This window comes from Bufo bufo, chromosome 5 (genome assembly GCF_905171765.1).
Source record: "Bufo bufo chromosome 5, aBufBuf1.1, whole genome shotgun sequence".
NCBI classification, from domain to species: domain Eukaryota; kingdom Metazoa; phylum Chordata; class Amphibia; order Anura; family Bufonidae; genus Bufo; species Bufo bufo.
Window position 1 is genome coordinate 130,920,195 of NC_053393.1, and position 22,174 is coordinate 130,942,368.

The 22,174-nt window shown below is 43.6% G+C and overlaps 1 protein-coding gene across 1 annotated transcript in view; it reads right to left on the reverse strand.

Moving 5' to 3' along the window:
• RP1 (RP1 axonemal microtubule associated) overlaps positions 1 to 22,174 on the reverse strand; it is a 595,469-nt gene that overhangs the window by 75,678 nt on the left and 497,617 nt on the right. Inside the window, exons 49-52 of the mRNA XM_040433131.1 lie at positions 20,736 to 20,934; positions 18,732 to 18,791; positions 17,733 to 17,911; positions 2,254 to 2,476 (exon numbers count right to left, since the gene is read on the reverse strand). Of these exons, the coding sequence (XP_040289065.1) occupies positions 2,254 to 2,476; positions 17,733 to 17,911; positions 18,732 to 18,791; positions 20,736 to 20,934 (661 nt within the window). The remainder of the gene's footprint in view (positions 1 to 2,253; positions 2,477 to 17,732; positions 17,912 to 18,731; positions 18,792 to 20,735; positions 20,935 to 22,174) is intronic.

Consider the following 22,174-nt stretch of genomic DNA (forward strand, 5'->3'; position numbering starts at 1 on the left):
ATATTTGTGAATGTTGAGGTGTTATATTGGTTTCACTGGTAAAAATAAATAATTGAAATGGGTATATATTTGTTTTTTGTTAAGTTGCCTAATAATTATGCACAGTAATAGTCACCTGCACACACAGATATCCCCCTAAAATAGCTAAAACTAAAAACAAACTAAAAACTACTTCCAAAAATATTCAGCTTTGATATTAATGAGTTTTTTGGGTTCATTGAGAACATGGTTGTTGTTCAATAATAAAATTAATCCTCAAAAATACAACTTGCCTAATAATTCTGCACTCCCTGTAGACTTTGCTGCTTGTGGAAGGATTTGCAGTTAAAGGGGTTGTATTGATGACTTATATTCATGACAGATCATCAATATCTGATCGATGAGGGTCCAAGATCAGGCATGCCCGCTGATCAGCTGTTTGAAGAGCAGGCAGCGCACCATGCGATCACTACTTCCTCTTCATTACACTGCGCTTCATCTTGGAAGCAGGGTCAGATTGGCCATAGAGCTTACAGGGAAATTTCCAGGTCGGCCGATGCCCAGGGGGCCGTCTGGGCCCTTCTCACGGCCAGCCAGTGGAAGTTTTTGGGGATGTACTGTATTTTGTGCTGCTAGCAGTATTTTGTGATGGACTGTGGTATTTGGCTGTGTTGGAGTGGTATAATGTGCCACAATATGATATTACTGGCCCTGCCTTCCATCAATTTGGACCCAACTACAAAACAGGGCCACTTTTAGTATTTTTTCCAGGGCCACTTTCAGTTCCTAGTCCGCCTCTGTTTGGAGGTGCAGTGTTATTACAAGTACTCACTCCATTCTCTTGAATGAAATGAGTACTTGTAATTACACTGTGCCACCGCAGCATGGGAGACGATGCATAGTGTAATGAAGAGGAAGCAGAGCTTCGCCCTCCTCTTCAGCTGATCGGCGGGGATGCCAGGTGTGTGAGACCTGCCGATCAGATAGATCAGCAATATAAACAGGTTGCACAACCACTTGGCTGACCGTTTGTAGTATTTGCATCCTGCTGTGGTGCAAGCTGCAATACTTATTTTTGATACTTTTTCACACCTGTGATCATCTTGTAAAGGTTTTAAAGAATATAGAAGGAGCTCAAGGAATACTACTATTATTATCATTGCTGCCATTTGTCTACATTTTCTACAATCGGTCTGGTCACTGACTCCAGCGCTTCAACACTATTCACCAGGCACAGCAGCGCCTACAACCTGTACAACACTCACAACGCCAAGGGCACCCCAACTATCGTCAGGCAGGAGTCCCAAACATCAGAGCGTGCCCTGAAGGAAGAGAGCGTGCGCCCACTTATCACTACCCTGGCCTTAGAGAGTATAGGTGTGAGGATTGCCGCTGTGAACAATTATTACATCCAGAGCCACTACCACTATCATCCTCCACTTCAAATCCTCTGGGACTTGTGGCACATGTAGTATATTAAAACTATCATCAACTATAAATAAAATTCACAGAAACTAACAATGAGCAATTTAGCGCAGGTTGTGCTGCAAACATATATTGCTGCTGTCACACACATTAGTCCTTGCAAGGACTTTTGGGTCTCTGAAAAGTTTTTTCGCACAAAAAAAATATTCAATTACAATCCCTACACTCTTTGTCCCTTCCTATGCTCAGCTCTCTCTGACTATGAATGAGCCGAACATGCGTCATCGGGTGCTATATAGCACCCGATAACGAGTTCCGGCCAGCCAATCACTGATGGAATGCAGGGTGGTCGTAACCATGGAAACGAGCAGTGCATAATGTTATGAAAAAATGAATCTAGCCAGAAAAGGAAGCAATATGGACAATCACAATACATTAGTAAGTGGCTTGCATTAACTTCCTCTAAACGATGAATGCCACTTTCTGAAGTGAGACAACCCCTTTATGGAGGTGGGGGCCTCATAAATGAAGAAAGAGGCATTTTTATCTAATGTTACAAAGTTTCTTATTGTTGCTGGTACTATAACTGTTTATAATTGAAGATACATTAGCTTTCATTTTTGGCAATATAACTTCTATTAAATTGTGGCCACTAAAACCCATTCTAGAAAAAAAAAAAAAGACTTTACACATACAGTATTATCTATTTTTATGTGTTTTACATAAATGTTAGGTAGATTACCACAAACGTTATGATAGGAGTACTTTTCCTGCTTCTTCCTCATTCTTTACATGAGCTACTTTAGGTAAGCCTAGAATGAAGCACATAATAGTTTACTCTGAACATACCAGAAAGGGAGGCTCTTAGAGGCCATTCTACGGGGACTTCAATCCATTTGTCTCCACTTAATGAAAGAGGAAGTGTTTTATTTATTGACTGGTTAAACGTATCCAAGGTTCTTGTATTCTGCATATTTAAGTGGTGCAAAGATAACCGGCCCAGATCTTCATGCCAGTTCACAGTGCCCAGCCTCACTTTAAATAACTCTCCTAGATCATGTGAAAGATTTACCTAGAAAAACAAAAAGGTAAATGTTTCTGTTAGTGCTGGTGTGTAGCTGATAACACAAATTGATATCATTACCATGTCGTGCCTGACCTACAGTCTACTGATATGGTGAAACAACTTTGCCGACACTGTGATGCCAATTATAGCATTAATAATGGTTCAGGTCGGCAGTGCTCCTAGTGCTAGGTAATAATAACCCTTTTTTTGTGAATACCGTTTGATTTTGTGATATTGCGTTTGATCAGGAGCTATGGACGCATGCAGCTTTCTAAAACATCAACCAGCAGCTGGATTGGGTGGAGGACTTCGATTGAGCGGAAGCACTCCTGTACAATGAGCATTTTGCCAGAGCATTGAGAACAGAGAAACAGTTGTTTGAGAAATGTGGCCATGAAAACAAGATATATATCATGTACATTCAGATCCGCTTTACATATTTTTTTCCTCTCCGTAAAAAGAGCCACACAGGAATCTCGACATTGTGCTAGAATTTAAAAAAATTGAAGTTTTTCCCCATCATTCTGCACTTACAGTGCCTCACAATGAAAAAGTGGAAACAGAATGTTCAAAATCTTTGCTAATTTATTGAAAAGGAAAAACTAAAATATTACACTGACTGACTTAAAGGCAGGGGCGTCGTTAGGTCAAAACATGCTTGAGCCCCGGATGTTTTGACCAGTGCCCCGAATGTTATGCTGGCAGGACTCTCCTGCGCTACTCTACACCAGCCCCGCCGCTCACAGGACAGGAGAATACATTTATAAACTGTAATCCTAATCCGTATCCTGCAGTAACTGAACTTTAAATCAGCATTCATCTCATTACCATCTTACACACTCAGCTCCGGAAACATGCAGTGCGGGCGGTGCTCGCTCACTGACGTCACGCACCTGCTCCTCCCACTAGGCAACGCAGGCGTGTGACGTCAGTGAGCGAGCGCCGCCCGCACTGCATGTTTCTGGAGCTGAGTGTGTAAGATTTAAAGTTCAGTTACTGCAGGATACGGATTTCTGAGGGGATGATCTGTTGGGGCGCCCAGTAGTTATTAACCCCTTTCAGCAGTCCTCCATTCACAAGTGGGGACTGCTGAAAGGGGTTAATAACTACTGTGAAGGGAGGACTTCTGAAAGGGGTTAATAACTACTGTGAAGCCCCCCGCCCCCCAGGTGATGGGGACGTGGCTTGATTGGGTGGAAGCGTGGCTTCACGGGGGCGTGATACAGTAGGCTTGTGCCCCAGATGTTTTCAGACCCTAGCAACGCCCCTGCTTAAAGGGTTATTTAATTTTAGAAAAACTGCATTAAGGCTACAAGCTGTGACCCAACTAGAACCCATACCTACACATATAACCAGAGTTTCAATTTACCTTGCAATCCATTTGTCTAGCTCCTGTGTGAGAGTATCATGGCGCCTGATCTTCCCTCACAAAACTACAATCTCCAGGATCCCTAGGTTTCCTGCTGTGAGTGTTGATGTTTATTGATTGTCTGCCTGATATACAGCCCAGTCACGCCCCCTCTTCTCAGTAATCACCAGCACACTAACACTCCCTTTGTTCCACAAGAGGTTTTGCTAGAGAATTGATAGCAACACACTGAGCATGCTCGACCTAACAAAGGCTCAGAACTACAGGTCGATGCCATGGTAATTTATGAGCAAACACAGTGGGTAGCAGAGGAAAAAAAACTTCTTTTATAACTACTGAATGGCAAATATGTGAAACTTACATTATATTAGGTAAGTATTGATGATGAATTAGTCTAAAACATAAGTTATATTTATGGTAACCGGAATACCCCTTTAAGTATTGTGGGGATTCGCTCTGGTAGCTGGGATAAGCGGGTGCAGTACAGAGGCAAAGTACAAATTCGTAATTCAAATGTCTGTGTTTATTCACACATAAGATCAAACAAAAAACGCTCTTTGCAGGGTTGGTGTTTGTTCACACTGAGTAGAAAGTTCATGTATAACAAAAAACGTCACCTTGTCGGCGGTTCTGCCTCCAGCAGTCGAAATGCAGGCTTTAGGTGGCCTGCTCTCCCAACACATGGGTCTCAGCTTTTCAGCCAGCACAGGGCTCAGATCACAACACACAGGGCATTCTCTGCTGCTGATCCCAGCTGCCTGTTTAAGCATAGCCAGGTGCTGTCAAAACCCGGCCTGGAAAGTGGGGAGTAGTCACCCACCCAGCACTTTGACTACTCCCAATAAGAGCCATCCCGTCAGCTATTTACAGCTATACTAAATAGCAAAAGTGTCAATCAGCATTAGCTGCCACTGACACATGAAAATACTGGCTCTTACTTCACCGAGGCCAGGAACATTGGTGACACATACCTACCATCAATAACGACCCCTTGTACCTTCCTACATACCTCCCCCCTTTGTTTAACCCTGAGGGGGTGAACACACTCTAGACAGTATACCCGCGACAGGGCATTTCCCTGTAACCGGCCTGCCCTGCGTTCCACCAAAAACTTAATGTTCTGTAAAGAGAGAAACCACCGGGTGACCCGGGCATTTCTGTCCTTGGCCTGGCTCATCCATTTGAGAGGGGAGTGGTCAGTCACCAGGCGGAATTTTCTCCCCAACAAATAGTAGCGGAGAGATTCTAATGCCTACTTGATAACCAGGCACTCTCTCTCCACTATACTGTACCTGGTCTCGGCTGCAGTAAGCTTACGGCAGAGGAAGACAACGGGATGCTCCTCCCCGTTGACTTCCTGAGACAGTACAGCACTGAGGCCTACTTCGGAGGCATCGGTCTGTACTATAAACTCCCTTTTGAAGTCGGACGTCACCAAAACCGGGGACCCACACAAGGCCGACTTCAAAGCGGAGAAAGCGTTTTCCGCCTGATCATCCCAGTGAACAGTTACTGATTTGCGTCCCTTCAAGAGCCCTGTCAAGGGTGTGGCCACCATAGCAAAGTGGGGGACAAACCTCATATAATATCCCACCATTCCCAGGAACGACTTTACTTGCCTAGTAGTGACAGGTCGGGGCCAACTCCGTATCGCCTCTATTTTGTTCACTTGGGGTTTGATGACTCCACGTCCAATGACATACCCCAGGTATTTCATCTCATCTAACCCAATCGCACATTTTTTGGGGTTAGCTGTTAGTCCAGCCTTTCAAAGGGAGTCCACTACAGCCTGTACCTTGGGTAGGTGACTTTCCCAGTCGGTACTGTGGATGACAATATCGTCCAGGTAAGCCGAAGCGTACCGACTGTGTGGACGCAGCACAATGTCCATGAGCCATTGAAAGGTGGCGGGGGCGCCGTGCAGACCAAAGGGTAACACCTTATACCAGTGTTGGCGAACCTATGGCACGAGCCCTCTCTGTGGGCACCCGCACCCTTGAAAAAGTCTTTGGCGTTCTAATATGCCTTTGGTGTACTAATATGCTTATAGCTAAATGATACATGGAAGATATACTATATTGCTATTCAGGTTAAATTGCCGTGTTGGCACTTGGCGATAAATAAGTGGGCTTTGGGTTTCAGTTTGGGCACTCGGTCTCTAAAAGGTTCACCATCACTGCCTTATACTAATACAGCCCCTATGGTGTGATGAAGGCAGTTTTTTCTTTGGCAGCCTCCGTTAAGGGTACCTGCCAGTACCCTTTAGTGAGCTCTAAAACAGAAAAATACCGGGCTTGGCCTAACCTCTCAATAAGCTCATCCACCCGAGGCAAGGGATACGCATCAAATTTGGTTGCGGAAATCGCTACAGAACCATAACATCCCGTCTGGCTTGGGAATCAAGACTATTGGACTAGCCCATTCACTTTTGGACTACTCAATGACTTCTAGTTGTAGCATTAGCTGCACTTCTTCCGAGATGGCTTGTCGCCGAGCCTCGAGTACCCGGTATAGTTTCAACCGGACTCTGGCCCGAGGCTCAGTGACAATGTCCTGTTGGATGATAGAAGTGCGAGGTCCAAGAACACGTCCATGTTCCTGCTGACGAACTCCCTGGCCTCCTGAGTCTGTTTATAGAAAAGGCTGTCAGCAATCTTCACTGTGGCAACTGCTTCCTTTGTATCAGACCGTGGGGCTGGAACCTCTTCCCCTAGAAAACCCAGCTGCGGGCTGTCATCTGTACTCGTCTCCCTACCTTTCCAAGGTTTGAGTAAATTCACATGGTACACCTGCTCCGGCTTTCGCCGCCCTGGCTGGTGTACCTTGTAGGTTACCTCACCAACTTTTTTGAGTACTTCATAGGGTCCCTGCCACCTAGCCGGGAGTTTACTGTCGACCGTCGGTACCAGAACCAAAACCCGATCTCCCGGGTTAAAGATCCGGTTATAGATCCTAGTCTGGGCTTGCTGGGCTGCCTCTATATGTTCCCTAACAAGCGGCAACACTGTTACTATCCGCTCTTGCATCTGGGTGACATATTCAATTACACTTTTATATGGTGTGGGTTGCTGTTCCCACGCCTCTTTGGCTATGTCCAACAGACCGCAAGGATGTCGGCTATATAGCAGTTTGAAGGGCGAGAACCCAGTAGAAGCCTGGGGCACCTCTCACACTGCGAACATGAGATAGGGCAGAAGAAGGTCCCAATCCCTCCCATCCTTGGACACCACTCTTTTTAACATGTTTTTTAATGTTTGATTAAACCTTTCTACCAGGCCGTCCGTTTGCGGATGATAAACGTACGTCCGTAGCTGTTTTATGTGCAGTAATTTACAGAGTTCCCTCATGACCTTTGACATAAAAGGGGTCCCTTGGTTGGTCAGAACATCTTTAGGTAGCCCCACTCAGAATAACATCTCCATTAAAACATCTCAAGGTAGAAGAGGAGAGAATATTTAAAAAAAGAAAAACTGCTACAAGAGGACATAGTTTTAAATTAGAGGCGCAAAGGTTTAAAAGTAATATCGGGAAGTATTACTTTACTGAGAGAGTAGTGGATGCATGGACTAGCCTTCCTGCAGAAGTGGTAGCTGCAAATACAGTGAAGGAGTTTAAGCATGCATGGGATAGGCATAAGGCTATCCTTCATATAAGATAGGGCCAGGGGCTATTCATAGTATTCAGTATATTGGGCAGACTAGATGGGCCAAATGGTTCTTATCTGCCGACACATTCTATATTTCTATTAACTCCTTAGCTATGAGTTTGGCCGATGTATGTCGCAGGGGCACCGCCTCCGGGTACCGAGTGGCATAGTCTAGGACTACCAAGATGTGTTGGTGCCCTCTAGCGGACTTCGGTACTGGGCCTATGAGATCCATAGCGTTTCGCTCGAACGGAACCTCAATAATCGGGAGAGGTACCAGGGGACTACGGAAATGGTTGGGCAAGACTTACAAAATTCTTCCATCTCTCTGGACACACTGGGCCAGTAAAACCGCTGTAGTATCCGATCCTGCGTTTTCTGCCATCCCAGGTGTCCCCCAAGAACGTGTTGGTGGGCTAGCTCCAACACGAGCTTGCCATGCACCACCAGCTGTTCAACATGCTCATCCCGTAGTTGGTTTACTCGATACAGCATCTTTTGATGAACCACAAAACAGGTAAACATCGATTCGGCCCGATTGTTGTGGTTCACCATCAACTATTACAACATTTTCCCAGGCCTGAGATAGTGTTGGGTCCCGGTGCTGTGCTGTACCGAAACTTTCCCCGGAGACGTTGAGGTCTGCCAACTCAGGACCCGGCAGAAAATCCTCCACATCTCCCACCATTACACTCAGCGGGGTTGTCTCCCCCTCTTCCACCAAAGTGGCAGCCACCCCTACCGCTAGCCCTTCAGTCTCAGGTTCCCAGGGTTCTGGCCTCCCCCCTGAGCAAGGCCACTCTACTGGGGTTACGCCGCTCTCAAGGGTATCGGTAACTTTCGTATCAGGCCACAGTGCTGGGAAACCCGGGAAGTCTCTCCCAATTATAAGTTCATAATGTAAATTGGTAGCGACGGCCACCTCGTGGGTCCACCTGCCAGCCTCTGTGGACAGAGACACCAGGGTGGCGGGATAGTCCTTTAAGTTTCCATGGATGCACACGACCCCGACTTTTCGGCCAGTATACTTGGCGGGCTGCACCAGGGAAGCTCTTACCAGGGACACCAGACTCTGCTGGACACCAGAGAGTCCAGCAGAGCTACCGCCAGAGTGTCTCCCACTTCCACCTGGCACAGGTGGCTATTGTCTATAGTCTCTGGGGTACCTGTTGCACACAGCTTCCTGGCATACAAGGAGTGGCAGTAGCCATAGTTAATATCCATGGGTTCGCACCGATGGGGACAGTCGGCCCTTATGTGGCCAGGCTCCTGACACCGCCAGCAGACTATCGGAGCTAGGTCTGTAGGGGGTATATCCCGGGCGAGTTTTGCTGGCACCAGTCACTGGGTCTGGGGAAAAAGTCCTGGTAGCCTCATAGCACTCCACCAGGTCGACCATCTCAAGGGCATTACCAGGAGACACCTGGCCGATCCAGTGCTGGAGAAGGTACGGCAAAGCCCTCCATAATACATCAGCCAACAGACGGTCCAGCATAGCAGTGGAACTCAGCACCTCAGGCTGCAGCCATTTTTGAAACCAGTGTAACAGATCATAATACTGAGATCTCGCGGGTTCAGCCGGGTTAAACTCCCACTGTTGCACCCGCTAGGCCCGGACCAACACATTCACCCCCAGTCTTGCCACAATCTCCCGTTTTACTGTTGTGTAATCGGTCGCTTGATCATCTGGTAAGTCGAAAAACACCTGCTGGGGTCCGGATGCCAGGAACAGAGTGACGACCTCAGCCCACTGATCTCGGGGTAGTTTCTCCCTCACGGCCACCTTTTTGAACACCGCCAGATAGGTCTCGACGTCGTCCAAGGGGGTCATCTTAGGGATCACCACACGGACCGCTTTTCGGGCATCGTGGACGCTCTGGGATGCTCCTGCCGCTTGTAAAGCCATCACATGTTGCAATAACCGCTGTTTGGTTTCTTGCTGCTGCTTATTAGCCTCCCGCTGTTGAAAGTTAGCCTCCACGAGGGCTTTCACAACAGCTTCCATTTTGTCGAGAGACACGAGTTGTAATCTTGCTGGTTTTATGTAAGACATACAACCGAGCCCGGAAAAACAAAAATATTTTGGTCTTCACGCCAGCCTCACTGCACTTGCCCGCATCCTCCACCAATTGTGGGGATTCGCTCTGGTAGTTGGGATAAGCGAGTGCAGTACAGAGGAAAAGTACAAGTTTGTAATTCAAATGTCTGTGTTTATTCACACATAAGGTCAAACAAAAAACACTCTGCAGGGTTGGTGTTTGTTCACACAGAGTAGAAAGTTCATGCATAACAAAAAACATCACCATGTCGGTGGTTCTGTCTCCAGCAGTCTAAATGGAGGCTTTAGGTGGCCTGCTCTCCCAATACACGGGTCTCAGCTTTTAAGCCCAGCACAGGGCTCAGATCACAACACATGGGGCATTCTCTGCTGCTGAGCCCAGCTGCCTGTTTAAGGATAGCCAGGTGCTGTCAAAACCCAGCCTGGAATGTGGGGAGTAGTCACCCACCCAGCACTTTGACTACTCCCAATAAGAGTTGTCCCGGATCAGTTATTTACAGCCCTATTAAATATCAAAAGTGTCAATCAGCATTAGCTGCCGTTGACACATGAAAATACCGGCTGTTACTTCACTGAGGCCAGGAATCTCGGTGACAGATACCTTGCATCAATGACGACCCCTTGTACCTTCCTACAGTATTCAGATCCTATACTCATTACTTAGCTGAAGAACCTTTGGAAACAATTACAGCCTCCAGTCCTCTTGGGTATGATGCCACAAGGTTTGCACACCTGGATTTGGGGATTTTCTGCCATTCTTCTCTGCAGATCCTTTCAGGTTGGCTGGGGACAGCCATTTTGAGGTCTCTACAGAGATGTTTGATTTAAGTCGGGGCTCTGGCTGGGCCATTCACACACATTCACAGAGTTGTCCTTAAGCCACTTCTGTGTTTTCTTGGCTGTGTGCTGTCATTGTTATTTTGGAAGGTAAACCTTCAGCCCAGTCTGAGGGCCAGTCTTTATTAAGAATAACTCTGTACTTTGCTCCTTTTAGCCTTACATCAACGCTGACCAGTCTCCCTGTCCCAGCCACTGAAAAACACCCCCACAGCATGAAGTTGCCACCACCATACTTCACTGTAGAGATGATGTTGAGCAGGTAATGAGCAGTGGATAGTTTTCTCCAGACATGACACTTAGAACTGAGAGCAAAAAGTTCAATCAGACAAGAGAATTTTGTTTCTCACAGTTGTTAGAGTCATTTAGATGCTTTTTTTTGCAAACTCTGTGTATATTTTACTGAGGAGAGGCTTCTTTCTGGACACTCTGACATAAAGCCCAGATTGGCGGAGTGCTACAGTGATGGTTGACCTTCTGGAAGTTTCTCCCATCTGCACATAAGATCTTTGGAGCTCATCCAGAGTGACCAAGGCCCTTTCCCCTGAGTTTGGTGGGGTGGTGAGCTCTATGACATGTCCTGTGTTGGAGAATCCGGATTAGATCTGATGGTCTGCCATGGTGTTAGCAGGCATTGTGTTTTCTTATCTCAGAAAGGAGGTTAGTAAAGAGTTAAAGTGAAGAAATATCTTGGTTAGGGAATTATATTGATGTACTTTGGCTAATAAAATCGAGATTCTTAAGTAATTGATTAAAAGGGTCATGATGTAATGTTGGGCTAGGATAAATGTACTTGTCTATTGAAACTGAAGTAAGCTATTAGCATGTATAAGATCATGTTCGATTCATGGTGTTGGATAGGTGATAAATTAATGGACCAACTTTTGGTTTTATGTCCCATATGGCTCCTTGGAAAGAAAAATGGAAATTGGTACTAATATTAGACTGGATTAATGGTAGGTCCAAGGAACTAATTATTTCCGCATGAAGTAGTCATGATAAGAAACTTTTGTCCAATTAAAAGTTGTTGTAGGTTTGATCTATGTAGATCAGTGGTTATGTATATTAATGACGTAATCTGTGAGAGTGACATTGAAGCTTAACGACTGCAGCACACTGTGGAAAACCAGAATTATAATACTATATATTCCTTTGATCTCTGTGGTATAATAAACTGTCTCTGGGGGTTTTAAGCAGGTACTGTCTTTTACCCCTACTGCTTCACACTTTCAACTTCATGCCATAATCTGCCTGACTTTTTATATTTATTTCAATGCTGTCTCTGAATAAACGAAAGAATCTTTTTTAAAAAATAATTTGCTTCAAGAAGTTTTGTGTTGCTGCGGCTGATTTTCAACATCCTGGTTATTCCAACCTTCTTTTTAAGAATTACGGAGGTCTTTGTGCTCTTGAGAACTTTCAGTGAAGCAGATATTTTTTGCACTCTCCAGATCTGTGCCTCCACACAATCTTCTACAGGCAGTTCTTTTCTCATCATGGCTTGGTTTTTGCTCTGATATGCATTGTCAGCTGTGCGACCGTATATAGACAGGGGTATGTCTTCCCAAATCATGTCCAATCAACTAAACTTACCACAGCTGGACTCCAATCAAGGTGTAGAAACATCTGAAAGATGATCAAGAGAAATTGGAGGCCCCCAGTTTCAAGTGTCATAGCAAAGGGTCTGAATACTTATGTCCATGCAAACTGTTAGTGTTCCTTTTTAATAAATTTGCAATAATTTCTAGAATTCTGTTTTCACTTTTTCATTATGGGATATTGACTGCTGACTATTAGAGGAAAACCTGAATTTTATTTTAATTTAAAAACAAGGCCACACAACATAACAAAATGTGAAAAAAGTGAAAGGGTCTGAAGGTGTTTAGAATGCATTGCATGTAAAAGCAAACAGTTGCTAAATTGATCTGATTTGAATTCAACCAAGGACAACATCTTTATGGAGTCTCTATGTTATCCCCATGTTTGCGTGGGTTTCCTCTGGGTACTCCGGTTTTCTTAGATTGTGATCCCCATTGGGGACAGATTGATACTAATGTCTGTAAAGCACTGTGGAATACAACAGCACTATACAAGTGTGGAAAAAAAAATAAAAAATTGTGAAGCATGATAAGATATTAGCAAATGTTTTCTAGATAACCCATTTTGAGAATGGGTTGCCCATAAAAAACCTGTGGGTTTATGAAAGTATATTTTGCACATTAGAAATATACGGTAAATTGTTCTCAGGTTTTAATTAGAGTGCCTCAAAATGTTGGGATCATTGCAACTAATATTACACAGCTCAATAAGATCCCTGTTTAGACATTTTGTCTGGTGGTAGACCAGTGCAAGAGTGCCCTTTGAGCAGGAGAAGACATAGAGCAAAGACTAACATGACCACTACTAGTCTATGCCATTATGCCTCTGTATAGGACACAGAAGTTCTGACACCTCCATCCTTCCCACACCATGCATAAGAAGCATTGTGTGAGTCTCTGCTGTTTTTCCCTGACTTGTTAACATTACAGTGACTATGATGCTATGCTTAATGTTATGAGTGGAAGGAGAGAACAAGGACTTCGCCTACAGGGTGCTTCCTCAGGAGAACTGAGCAAGACTAAGACCGGGAAGATAAGCCCAAGTACTGCAAGTTGACTTCTGTCCCAGGAGAAGACTTTCGTGTAACTCCCCAGCCAGATATCCAGGAATGGTGGAGGGTATCCAAGGCCAAACTGGTCAGCCATGAACTGGGGCAATAACCCAGTGTTTCTGCATTCGATGGAGTAGCTTCGGGTGGCCATTAAATCACACAGGCACATCACTGCATCACCACGATCTGTACCTGCTGAGGCAGTGGTCTCAGCTGTGGCTTTTTCTCTGACATCTGGCCCAGGAGGTGTCTTATCGGGCCTCCCTTTCCAGCTGGGCTGCGGTTGTGCAGTGGGCTAAAGACGAAGATGGGCTGCAAGAACCCATGCTAGAAACTCGACCTGCAGTTCCTGTTCCCACCACAGGAGGTCTTCAGAGGAGTTACAGCTGCAGAGAGCACGATAGGGAGCTCTGAGAATCTGAATGCTGACAAGAAAGAGGACATGCGTTCAGACCCGGCCTGGAGCTCTTTGTGTTGCTTAAAAGAGACATTGGAGAAAAGTCATCTAAGGGAGAGACAAATTGGTCCTTGTTTGTGTTATGTGTGCTCTTGGCCCTACTATGTGCACCTTAGTGTCTCCAACTTTAAAGGGCTCCACCTTTAATGTTCAGGTTAAATCAAACCACCTGAGATACAGTTATGAAACCTTCTAAGTCAGGTATCCAAGGAATGGACTCAAATGTCACATAAACTCCTAGAGACCTGTTCATCTGAAGGGCAATGTGTGACTTGGTATTGTATTTCTGGGACTCTTGCATCAACAGAGCCACCAATCCAGGACTTGTTCTTATTTACACTTTAAATTGACTTTTCTATATATATTAGCTAGTTAGATAGGTAACACTGCTATGTCCTGGACCATCACTTGGAGCCTTAATTTGATGCCACTCTGGTAGTTAGACAAGGCTTAGACATTACTGTTCCTACTGAATACTGTGCATATGCCCTTGACTCTCTTTCTCTCCACAACATAGCTAGTTGAGAGAGCCAGCGGAGATCTGTGTCTTTGGGAGTATGCGCTGTACTACCACAGATGGATCCAAGTACCAACCCAAGTAGGGGTGTATACTACCCAGTGGACAGGGGCATCTGCAATTGTTTGGTAATATACTGTATGTAACGGATCACCTGGCACCCCGACTGAGTACCTCCGTTTACGGATGCGCCTAGCGTTTTCCTGAGGGTTCCAAGCACTCTGGCAGACACCACAATCACCGAACCGAAGAAGCATAGAAATCCTCTCCCAAGCATATGAATGCTGTAGGCAGTTGAATAGGAACCATACGAATAGGTTTTCACTCCTAGCAGTCAAACTGGGGCAGCATGCAATAAATCCTCCCCCAAGAATGAGACGACACTTCACCTTGAGGGTTAAAACAGGAACTCACTTTATTTTAACACAAGCATTGATTTATACACATCTTCCAACAAGGTACCACCCACAGGGCTCTGCAAAAACAGCCAATCACATGTATCCACAGTATTCAAACCTTCCCAGCAACTGTACACAAAATCCCTTTCCCTCTGCCTCTGTCTGTAACGCAATAAACAAAACACAATGAGCATTGTCTGAGATGTAATTAACCAACACAATAAGCATTGTCTCAGACGCAATCCACAAAATACAATTACCAAACGTAATGGACTAACTTGAACCCTGGCATACACATATACAATTTAACCGAACACATAATAACATACATAGTATTTAAGACAGCCTGAATGCAATCTGCTACACAGTCTTAAAGGGGCATTGTTCCTAAAAGTCACAACATGTCCACGGATGGCCATTAAAGGGCCAGTAGCAGCAATATAAAATACCACATGCCCAAATATTGCATTCAAACGTACCAATTCACTAGGGGCCATAGTCAGCAGGTAGGAGGCGGGCAGCCAAGCCTCTCCAATGCCCAGTGGCGAGGCGGGTTCCGCCACACTGTACTGTAATGTTATGTTAAATACTGCTATGTAATGCGACACACCCAGTTTGCGTAAGCATGAGACAAGCATGGCCAGAGTTAACTATCCTGGCCTAGCCCTCTCTGGAGCTGAGAGTGTTGGCTGGTCCCTCCCTCTAGTTCCAGGAGAAGATTCTAGTTGTGCTAGGGAGTGTGAAAATGGGCCTGGAGGAAGCGGGATCAGACAGTATTTTCTCAGGTATTCAGCAATGCTTTTGGAGACTAACAGATCCCCGTTTGTCCATCATAGAGAGAGACTAGATTTGGAAGAATTTTTATGGTTATAATGTCAGTCAGCAAGGTAACCAGTATGGAGTATTACAGACTTTGCTGCTGCATTGGGAAACAAATTAAGACACCCGAGGCTACCCCAGATTAGTGGATTTAACATTAGGGCTACAATATTTTAGTCAGCAAGGTGATTCTCAGGCCCTGCTGCAGTGAAGGGATAATGAGTTCAGACACCATGAACACTTCAGGTATAATTTTACCAGTCGTACTAATGGAACCGCATGCCTCCATGTGAATTGTGGACATTTTTATATATTATGGTTGCTAGTCAGAGATCCCAGTATTAGAGACTGTAGCAAGAGAAAGAGTAATCAGAGGGCCAATGCTGAAAACTACTTACTTAGCTCATGGTTGGACATCTGGGTGGAATTTGCACTCTGTACAGATAATTGCTGGATGTACTACTGGTGCACAGTAAAGACAGACTTTTGTTAAGCTCAATCTGACCTCTTTACTGATTCCCCTAACACCACACGCTGACCATTGCATTTCCATTTCAAGCCCTGCTTGCACCTATGAGGACCTTTCATCGGTCCAAACATTGTGAACTAAGTATCATGATCTGTACAGCGGCGCCCAGGGATCTCACTGCACTTACTATTATACCTGGGCGCCGCTCCGCTCTCCTTCTATGCCCTCCAGTATGTTCGGTCACTTAGTTATAGTAGGAGGAGACTGCCAGGTTCTCCTGGGCGTCTCCTTCTCCCAGGCTGTAGCGCTGGCCAATCGCAGTGCAGAGCTCACAGCCTGGGAGAAGAAAACCTCCTAGGCTGTGAGCTCTGTGCTGCGATTGGCCAGCACTACAGCCTGGGAGAAGGAGACACCCAGGAGAACAAGGGCAGTCTCCTCCTACTATAACCAAGTCCCCTAAGTCTCCGCCTACTATAACCAAGTGACGGAACATACTAGAGGGCATAGCAGGAGAATGGAGCGGTGCCCAGAGATAATAGTAAGTGCAGTGAGATCCCTGGGCGCCGCTGTACAGATCATGACACTTAGTTCACAATGTTTGGACCGATGAAAGGTCCTCTTTAACATCAAGGTCACCCCAAAACTACCATTAGGCAAGGAGAATCATAGCTACAGGGAGTGCCCCGAGGGGACACAGGGTGCCTGTGTTTCATGGCACCAACCCCAGGGAGCAACAGCCTGAGGGAGTACACCATGGCAGATCATCATCAGGGCCACTACCACTCTCATCCTCTCATCTGACTGTTCAGGGGCTTGCTGCCGATGTACACAGCAAAGTAAGCCAAGCTGTATTAGGGCGAAAAGCACTTAGAGTCTGCAAGGAGACCCCCAGCTACAGGGTACCCCTTGTTCACTGCACCATTCTCAGGGAGTGACGGCCTGAGGGAGAATATCGTGACACATTATCATTAGGACCACTACCACTCCCATCCTCTGCTCTCACTTCTCAGAGGCTCACTGAAGGGGTACACAGTACAGTGAGCCAATCTGTTTTAGGGAGAAAAGAACCCAGAGTCTGCAGGGTGGAATACAGAAAGCACATAAACTGCATTTGAATTAAAAGGATAAATCACTCCAAGAATGCTGCATCCGTTTTTTTGTTTTTCCTGCACCAACACACTTGAATGAATGAAAATTTAACAAAAAATAGAAAAAAAACATGCATACTATGTGAATTTCTCTGATGTGTGAACTGCACTACTGATGTTAATGGGTCCATGTATTGTCTTTGTTCTGTCCATTGCACACATGAATAACAAACAGATGGAAAATACTGTTATGTGAATCAGGTCTTACTGAGATAGATATGCCCACAGAAGCAAGCTATAAAATGCATATAAGGCAGTCTGAAAATAAATAAAAGCATGGAAATTGGAGTCCAAAATGTAGTGCAACTTTTTTTAACTGAGGGTACCCACTAGTATTAGTATTTGCTATTGGTACCCTTGTCAAAGATGTCCGTTGCTTCCAACAATGCAAACTTTAATCGAGCTTGTTGCATTTTGAAGCTACCTTTAAGAATTGGGGTATGATAAAAAAGATATTTCCAAGTCTTTACAAGTATTTGCTTAATGCACACAATGAGTTAGAGGAGCTGCAACAACCTTTAGCACTGCTACCTGTGAAATCCAGTACTCCATAATAGCAGTGGCCAACAATTCTGATAGCTTCTATAAATCAGTAGTGGTATATTATAGTGTTAGCAAGATTGCAAATAGATAGGTATTTTATATCCTTGTATTACAATCCTTATTTCAGCTTAAGTACCCAGGCCCTGTGTAATTTAATGATCCCCACATTCAGCTGTATGGTGCTGTAAGTTTGATTCGGTAGAGCTACTCAGGGGGTATGCAAGTCGATACTGGACTATTAAGCACAGGTATATTATGTCCATCTTTAGAAAGCAAAATACTGCATATCACTGGCACTTAAAAGACAATTCAATCAATAATCTTTTTTAAATAATTTTCTAATAGAATACCTTGTAGGTCAGCCGGTCCTGCCACTTCCACTGATCTAAGTTTTGCTCTTCTAGTCTCAGTGGGTTTGACCTGCCTTTGTCTCCATAGAACACAATACTCCACTGCAGATTATTTTGTAGAATTTCTGAAATTTGTATTTCTTCACTGGAGCTAAATAAATAAATTTTCCATTCCCCATCTGTATTAGAGACATTGCAGTAATATTAATTTTACAAATGTGAACCCATTCAGCATATTCCAAACCATACTAATTTCTATGAGGGCTAGTTCTCATAGACTCACTAGATCCCCCAAAACAATTACACTTGCTGTGAAATACATTTATAAAGTGCATTTTTGCCTTGGGATAGAACCTAAACCTGGGCTATACAGAGATACCAGGTACACACATGTACCATTTTTCTATGATTGGGAGAAAGTGTCAGGATATCACGTGTAACTACAACAGCTTCTACAGGACACCATTGTGGAAATGTAGCTTCTGTGTATGGTTTTCACTCCCTTTCGGGTGCATGTGTAAAATATTTTAAAATCCATGTTCAATATAAAGTAATATTTGGCTGCTACAATATACTGTACTACTGCATTGGTCAGAACAGTTCTTACCTTTTTTCATTATTTTTTTTTGCAGAAAGCGTAAAAACTTGTAGTTTGTAGGGTTATAACAGATGGATTACTAAAGATTATCAGAACTGCGAGTAGAAGTGCTGTACATCTTTGATTTGAGTTCCTTTTTTTCTGTTCCGTCACAGGAACAGAAAAACAGGTTTCAAGTTGTGATAGATCCATCAAATGTCGGACACCAACTGCACCTGACAGACCCCATAGACTTAGAATGGAGTCCTTAGGATTCCTTGAAGGTGTTTATTATTTATCATTTTATTATGAAAAATAGTACTGCATCAAATATGACAGACTGAACACAGAGCCTCCTGCCAGATGTGAACAGAGGCTTAGAAATAAATATTATTCAATCCTATATTACTTGTTTCTCTTACCTGAGGTCATAGAATGATTCTCATTGAGAAGAGCACCAGAGCTGCTCCCATTCTTAATTTCTGTTTTAATAAAATAACACAACACTTTTGATTAAAGTGAATGTACGAACATTTCACAAAAAATGTTTGCATCGACTCATTATTTCAGATCTAAATTAAAGTTATACAGGGTAAGCTACTAAGCTATCAAAAAAGGTACTCAATGTACAAAAATATTCTTCGTTATCAAGTCAGATTAGTATAATGAGAAATTTCAGCAAATGTCACAATCCGACAGCACAGTAAAATCAGATTCACAGAAATGATTACAAACAAGGCTTCATTCACACGTCCGTACCCTTGATGACATCCATGACAAGATGCTCAGTGGTTCTCATCCATGAAGATGGACACAGACACTGCTAGGCTGAAAATGAATTGTCAGAACATCTACCAATGGTCCATGAAAACCAGAGACCAAATATGATAGCATATGTGTTGTGTTTGTGGTCTTCACGGACCCATAGACTACAATGTTCATGGAGGATCTATAATCACAGATAACATAGGGCATGCTTGAGTAGTGTTACCATGGACTCACGGTCAGTGTAAAACCACTGATATATCAGTACACACCTTAAAGTCATTGGGTGTGTGTGTTGTTCATGGAGACCAAGGACCGCACACAACGATTATTTACTGACATGTGAAAGAGGCCTAACAGTTGACTGTGATAATTGATTATATAATTATATAAGGTGATTCAAAAAGAATGGTGCAAATATAAATGCCTGTAACTAAAGTAAACAAAGTCAAAACAAAGTTTTCTTTTCTATAGTTTTCATGTATCTGTCACTTTAGGTTAGTTTAAACCTGCACACAAAGGGGCACGTTTAAGATGGTGACATCATAGCAATAAAAAGGCTTCTTTGAGTTTTGAAATTTGCAAGAATGTGGTCTCTTGTGACAGTGCCTTATCCATGTGCCTTATCAAGCACTTGCGGGACTAACTCAAAATAAAGGTTTTCTGTGCAATGAGCGGGCGCAAAGTCGGAGATGCCTTCTATTTTTTGCAAATAATATTGCCACTGACTACTCATACTTGGAAATCTTAAGAGAATGTCTTTTGACACAGATAGAGTAAGATCTGCCAAATGTAGTCTATCAGCAGCACGCTCCTCGTTTCCAGCTGGATATCTAAAGATGCCAGAATTAAATTCTACCAGACCCTTGGATCAGCCACACCACAATAAACATTTCACCAATGTTTTGTTGGCCTCTCCGATCTCTAGATCAAAGACCCTACAACTTTCTTCTGTGGGGTTATATCCAGAGCACAGTGTATCTGTCTGTCCAGCCACAGGATCTGAACAACCTGAAATGATACATCACGGAAAAAGTGGAGTCCATATCCGAGGGTATGTTGGCACACGTCTGGACAGAACTGGCCTACCTCCTAGACATCTGCTATGTCACCAATGGAGCTCACATTGAACATTTGTATTCTATGGATAAAACTTGGATAGATAGTGTGTCTTTTCATGTTAATAAATTTGTGTTATGTTCTCTCAGTTATGAATACTGAGGGTATAATTTTGCATCATTGTTTTTGAATCACCATGTACTTATTATATCTCAGGGTCAACTAAGGCTGACCTGTCACTTATCATTTGTCAGGTCAGCATCCTACGGCATTTGAAATCATGCAATGTAATATGTATCTATACATCTTCTTACACTGTTTAATTGAATTAACCAGCACAAACTTTTAGAGCTAAAAATGGTATGGCGGAGATCTACTTTAATAAAAATGGCGGAGCTCATGGTGTGGAGTGGTCCCATTTTTATAGTTCTTTGTCCATCAGTACATGATATAAGGAACATGCCTTATTAAATACATGAGACAGAGACAACAAATAAACATAAAAAAATACAACATTGTGTAAAAAACTAAAAATATTTTTAAAAGAATAAAAAGAAAGAAAAACTTTTCCTTTCAGCATTTATTTTTCACATTTCTCTGACCTGTCACTTGAAGAGTCATGGATATCATATTTGTTTTTTCTTTCTTCCATGGCTGGGCTACAAAGATGTATTTGTTCTTGATGAATGATCCTTCCTCCACCACGGCTTTCTCCAGCTGTAAATTAGTTTGCTTTCCTTTCTCTATGAGCAGCTTGTGTATTACACCAACGTCAACAGTTTTCAATTGAAATCCAACCGTCTGATCAATAAAAGCATGGGAACATAGTGTTCATGAATTGCACTCTGTAGTAGGACACTTAGTAGTCCTCTCCCTCATTACTAATCAATCTACTGCTCCTCTCACTTAGCATATACATGAATGATATAAATTAAATGACATTAATACGGTGCATCTACATTCATGGCAAACGCATGGTCTAGCATTGTGTAAAATTCGAATTCAGATATGGCGCCACTGGTAAGAATCACCCCAGCATCAGTCACACTTTATTGATTGGCACGCAAAGGACAAAAGATCACAACATTTAGGAATGCAGATTTCATCAATTAGTGGCACACTGCTAGATTCTATGACATGACGTGAAATTTAAATGTCCCTTATTCCAACTTGTTCTTCGTCATGAGCAGAGATGTATGAAGTTAACTCTGTTACTTAAAAGGACACTACAATCATAGTTATCACATATTAACAGTCTATATGTGAATATTATCTGTACACGCATATAATGGGTGGATGGATTTCTGGATCTAATTTTTGGAAGTCACTCCATGTATTATTCTACTTCCTGTCCAGGCTCATTAACCTCCTCCTTTGTTTGGACTTTTAGCACGACAGAACGCCTCACTAAAGCCTGTATGACACCTGCCAATTTTTCGGCAGATGATCGCTATCGAGCGTTCACATGAACGCTCGTTAGCGATGATCTGGCAGTGTAATACTGCCACCGATTGCCCGATGAATGAGCAAACGCTCATTCATTGGGCAATCCAAATCTTTTGACATATTAAACAATTATCGTTTGTAGGCTGCAGATCATGGTGTGTAATGGCATAGTGATGGCTCATTCCCATGCTGCAGAGGATATCGCTGCATGTAATAGCAGCTGTCCCCTCCGTTAGCAAGCAGATGATTGCCAGGAGGGAACGCTTCCTTCCCGACTAGTGATGAGCAGGGGCAATATTCGAATTCGCAATATTTCGCGAATATTTTGTAGAATAGTCGTCGTATATTCATGAATTCGAGATTATACTCTTGATTGCGAAAATCAGCAATGTATTATTCGCGTAATGCATGCGAAATACCGGCGTGGGTCACTTATGCTACATTTTTCGAGCTGGTATAAGTTTCCTGAGGCTGGAGAAAATGGTTGACACGGCAGAACATAAGAATAGCTTTATATGCAGATAGAGTGCTCCAATATATTTGTGTATTTTTGGCAATTAATGATGCACATTTTTTTTGCAATACGTGCAACTTG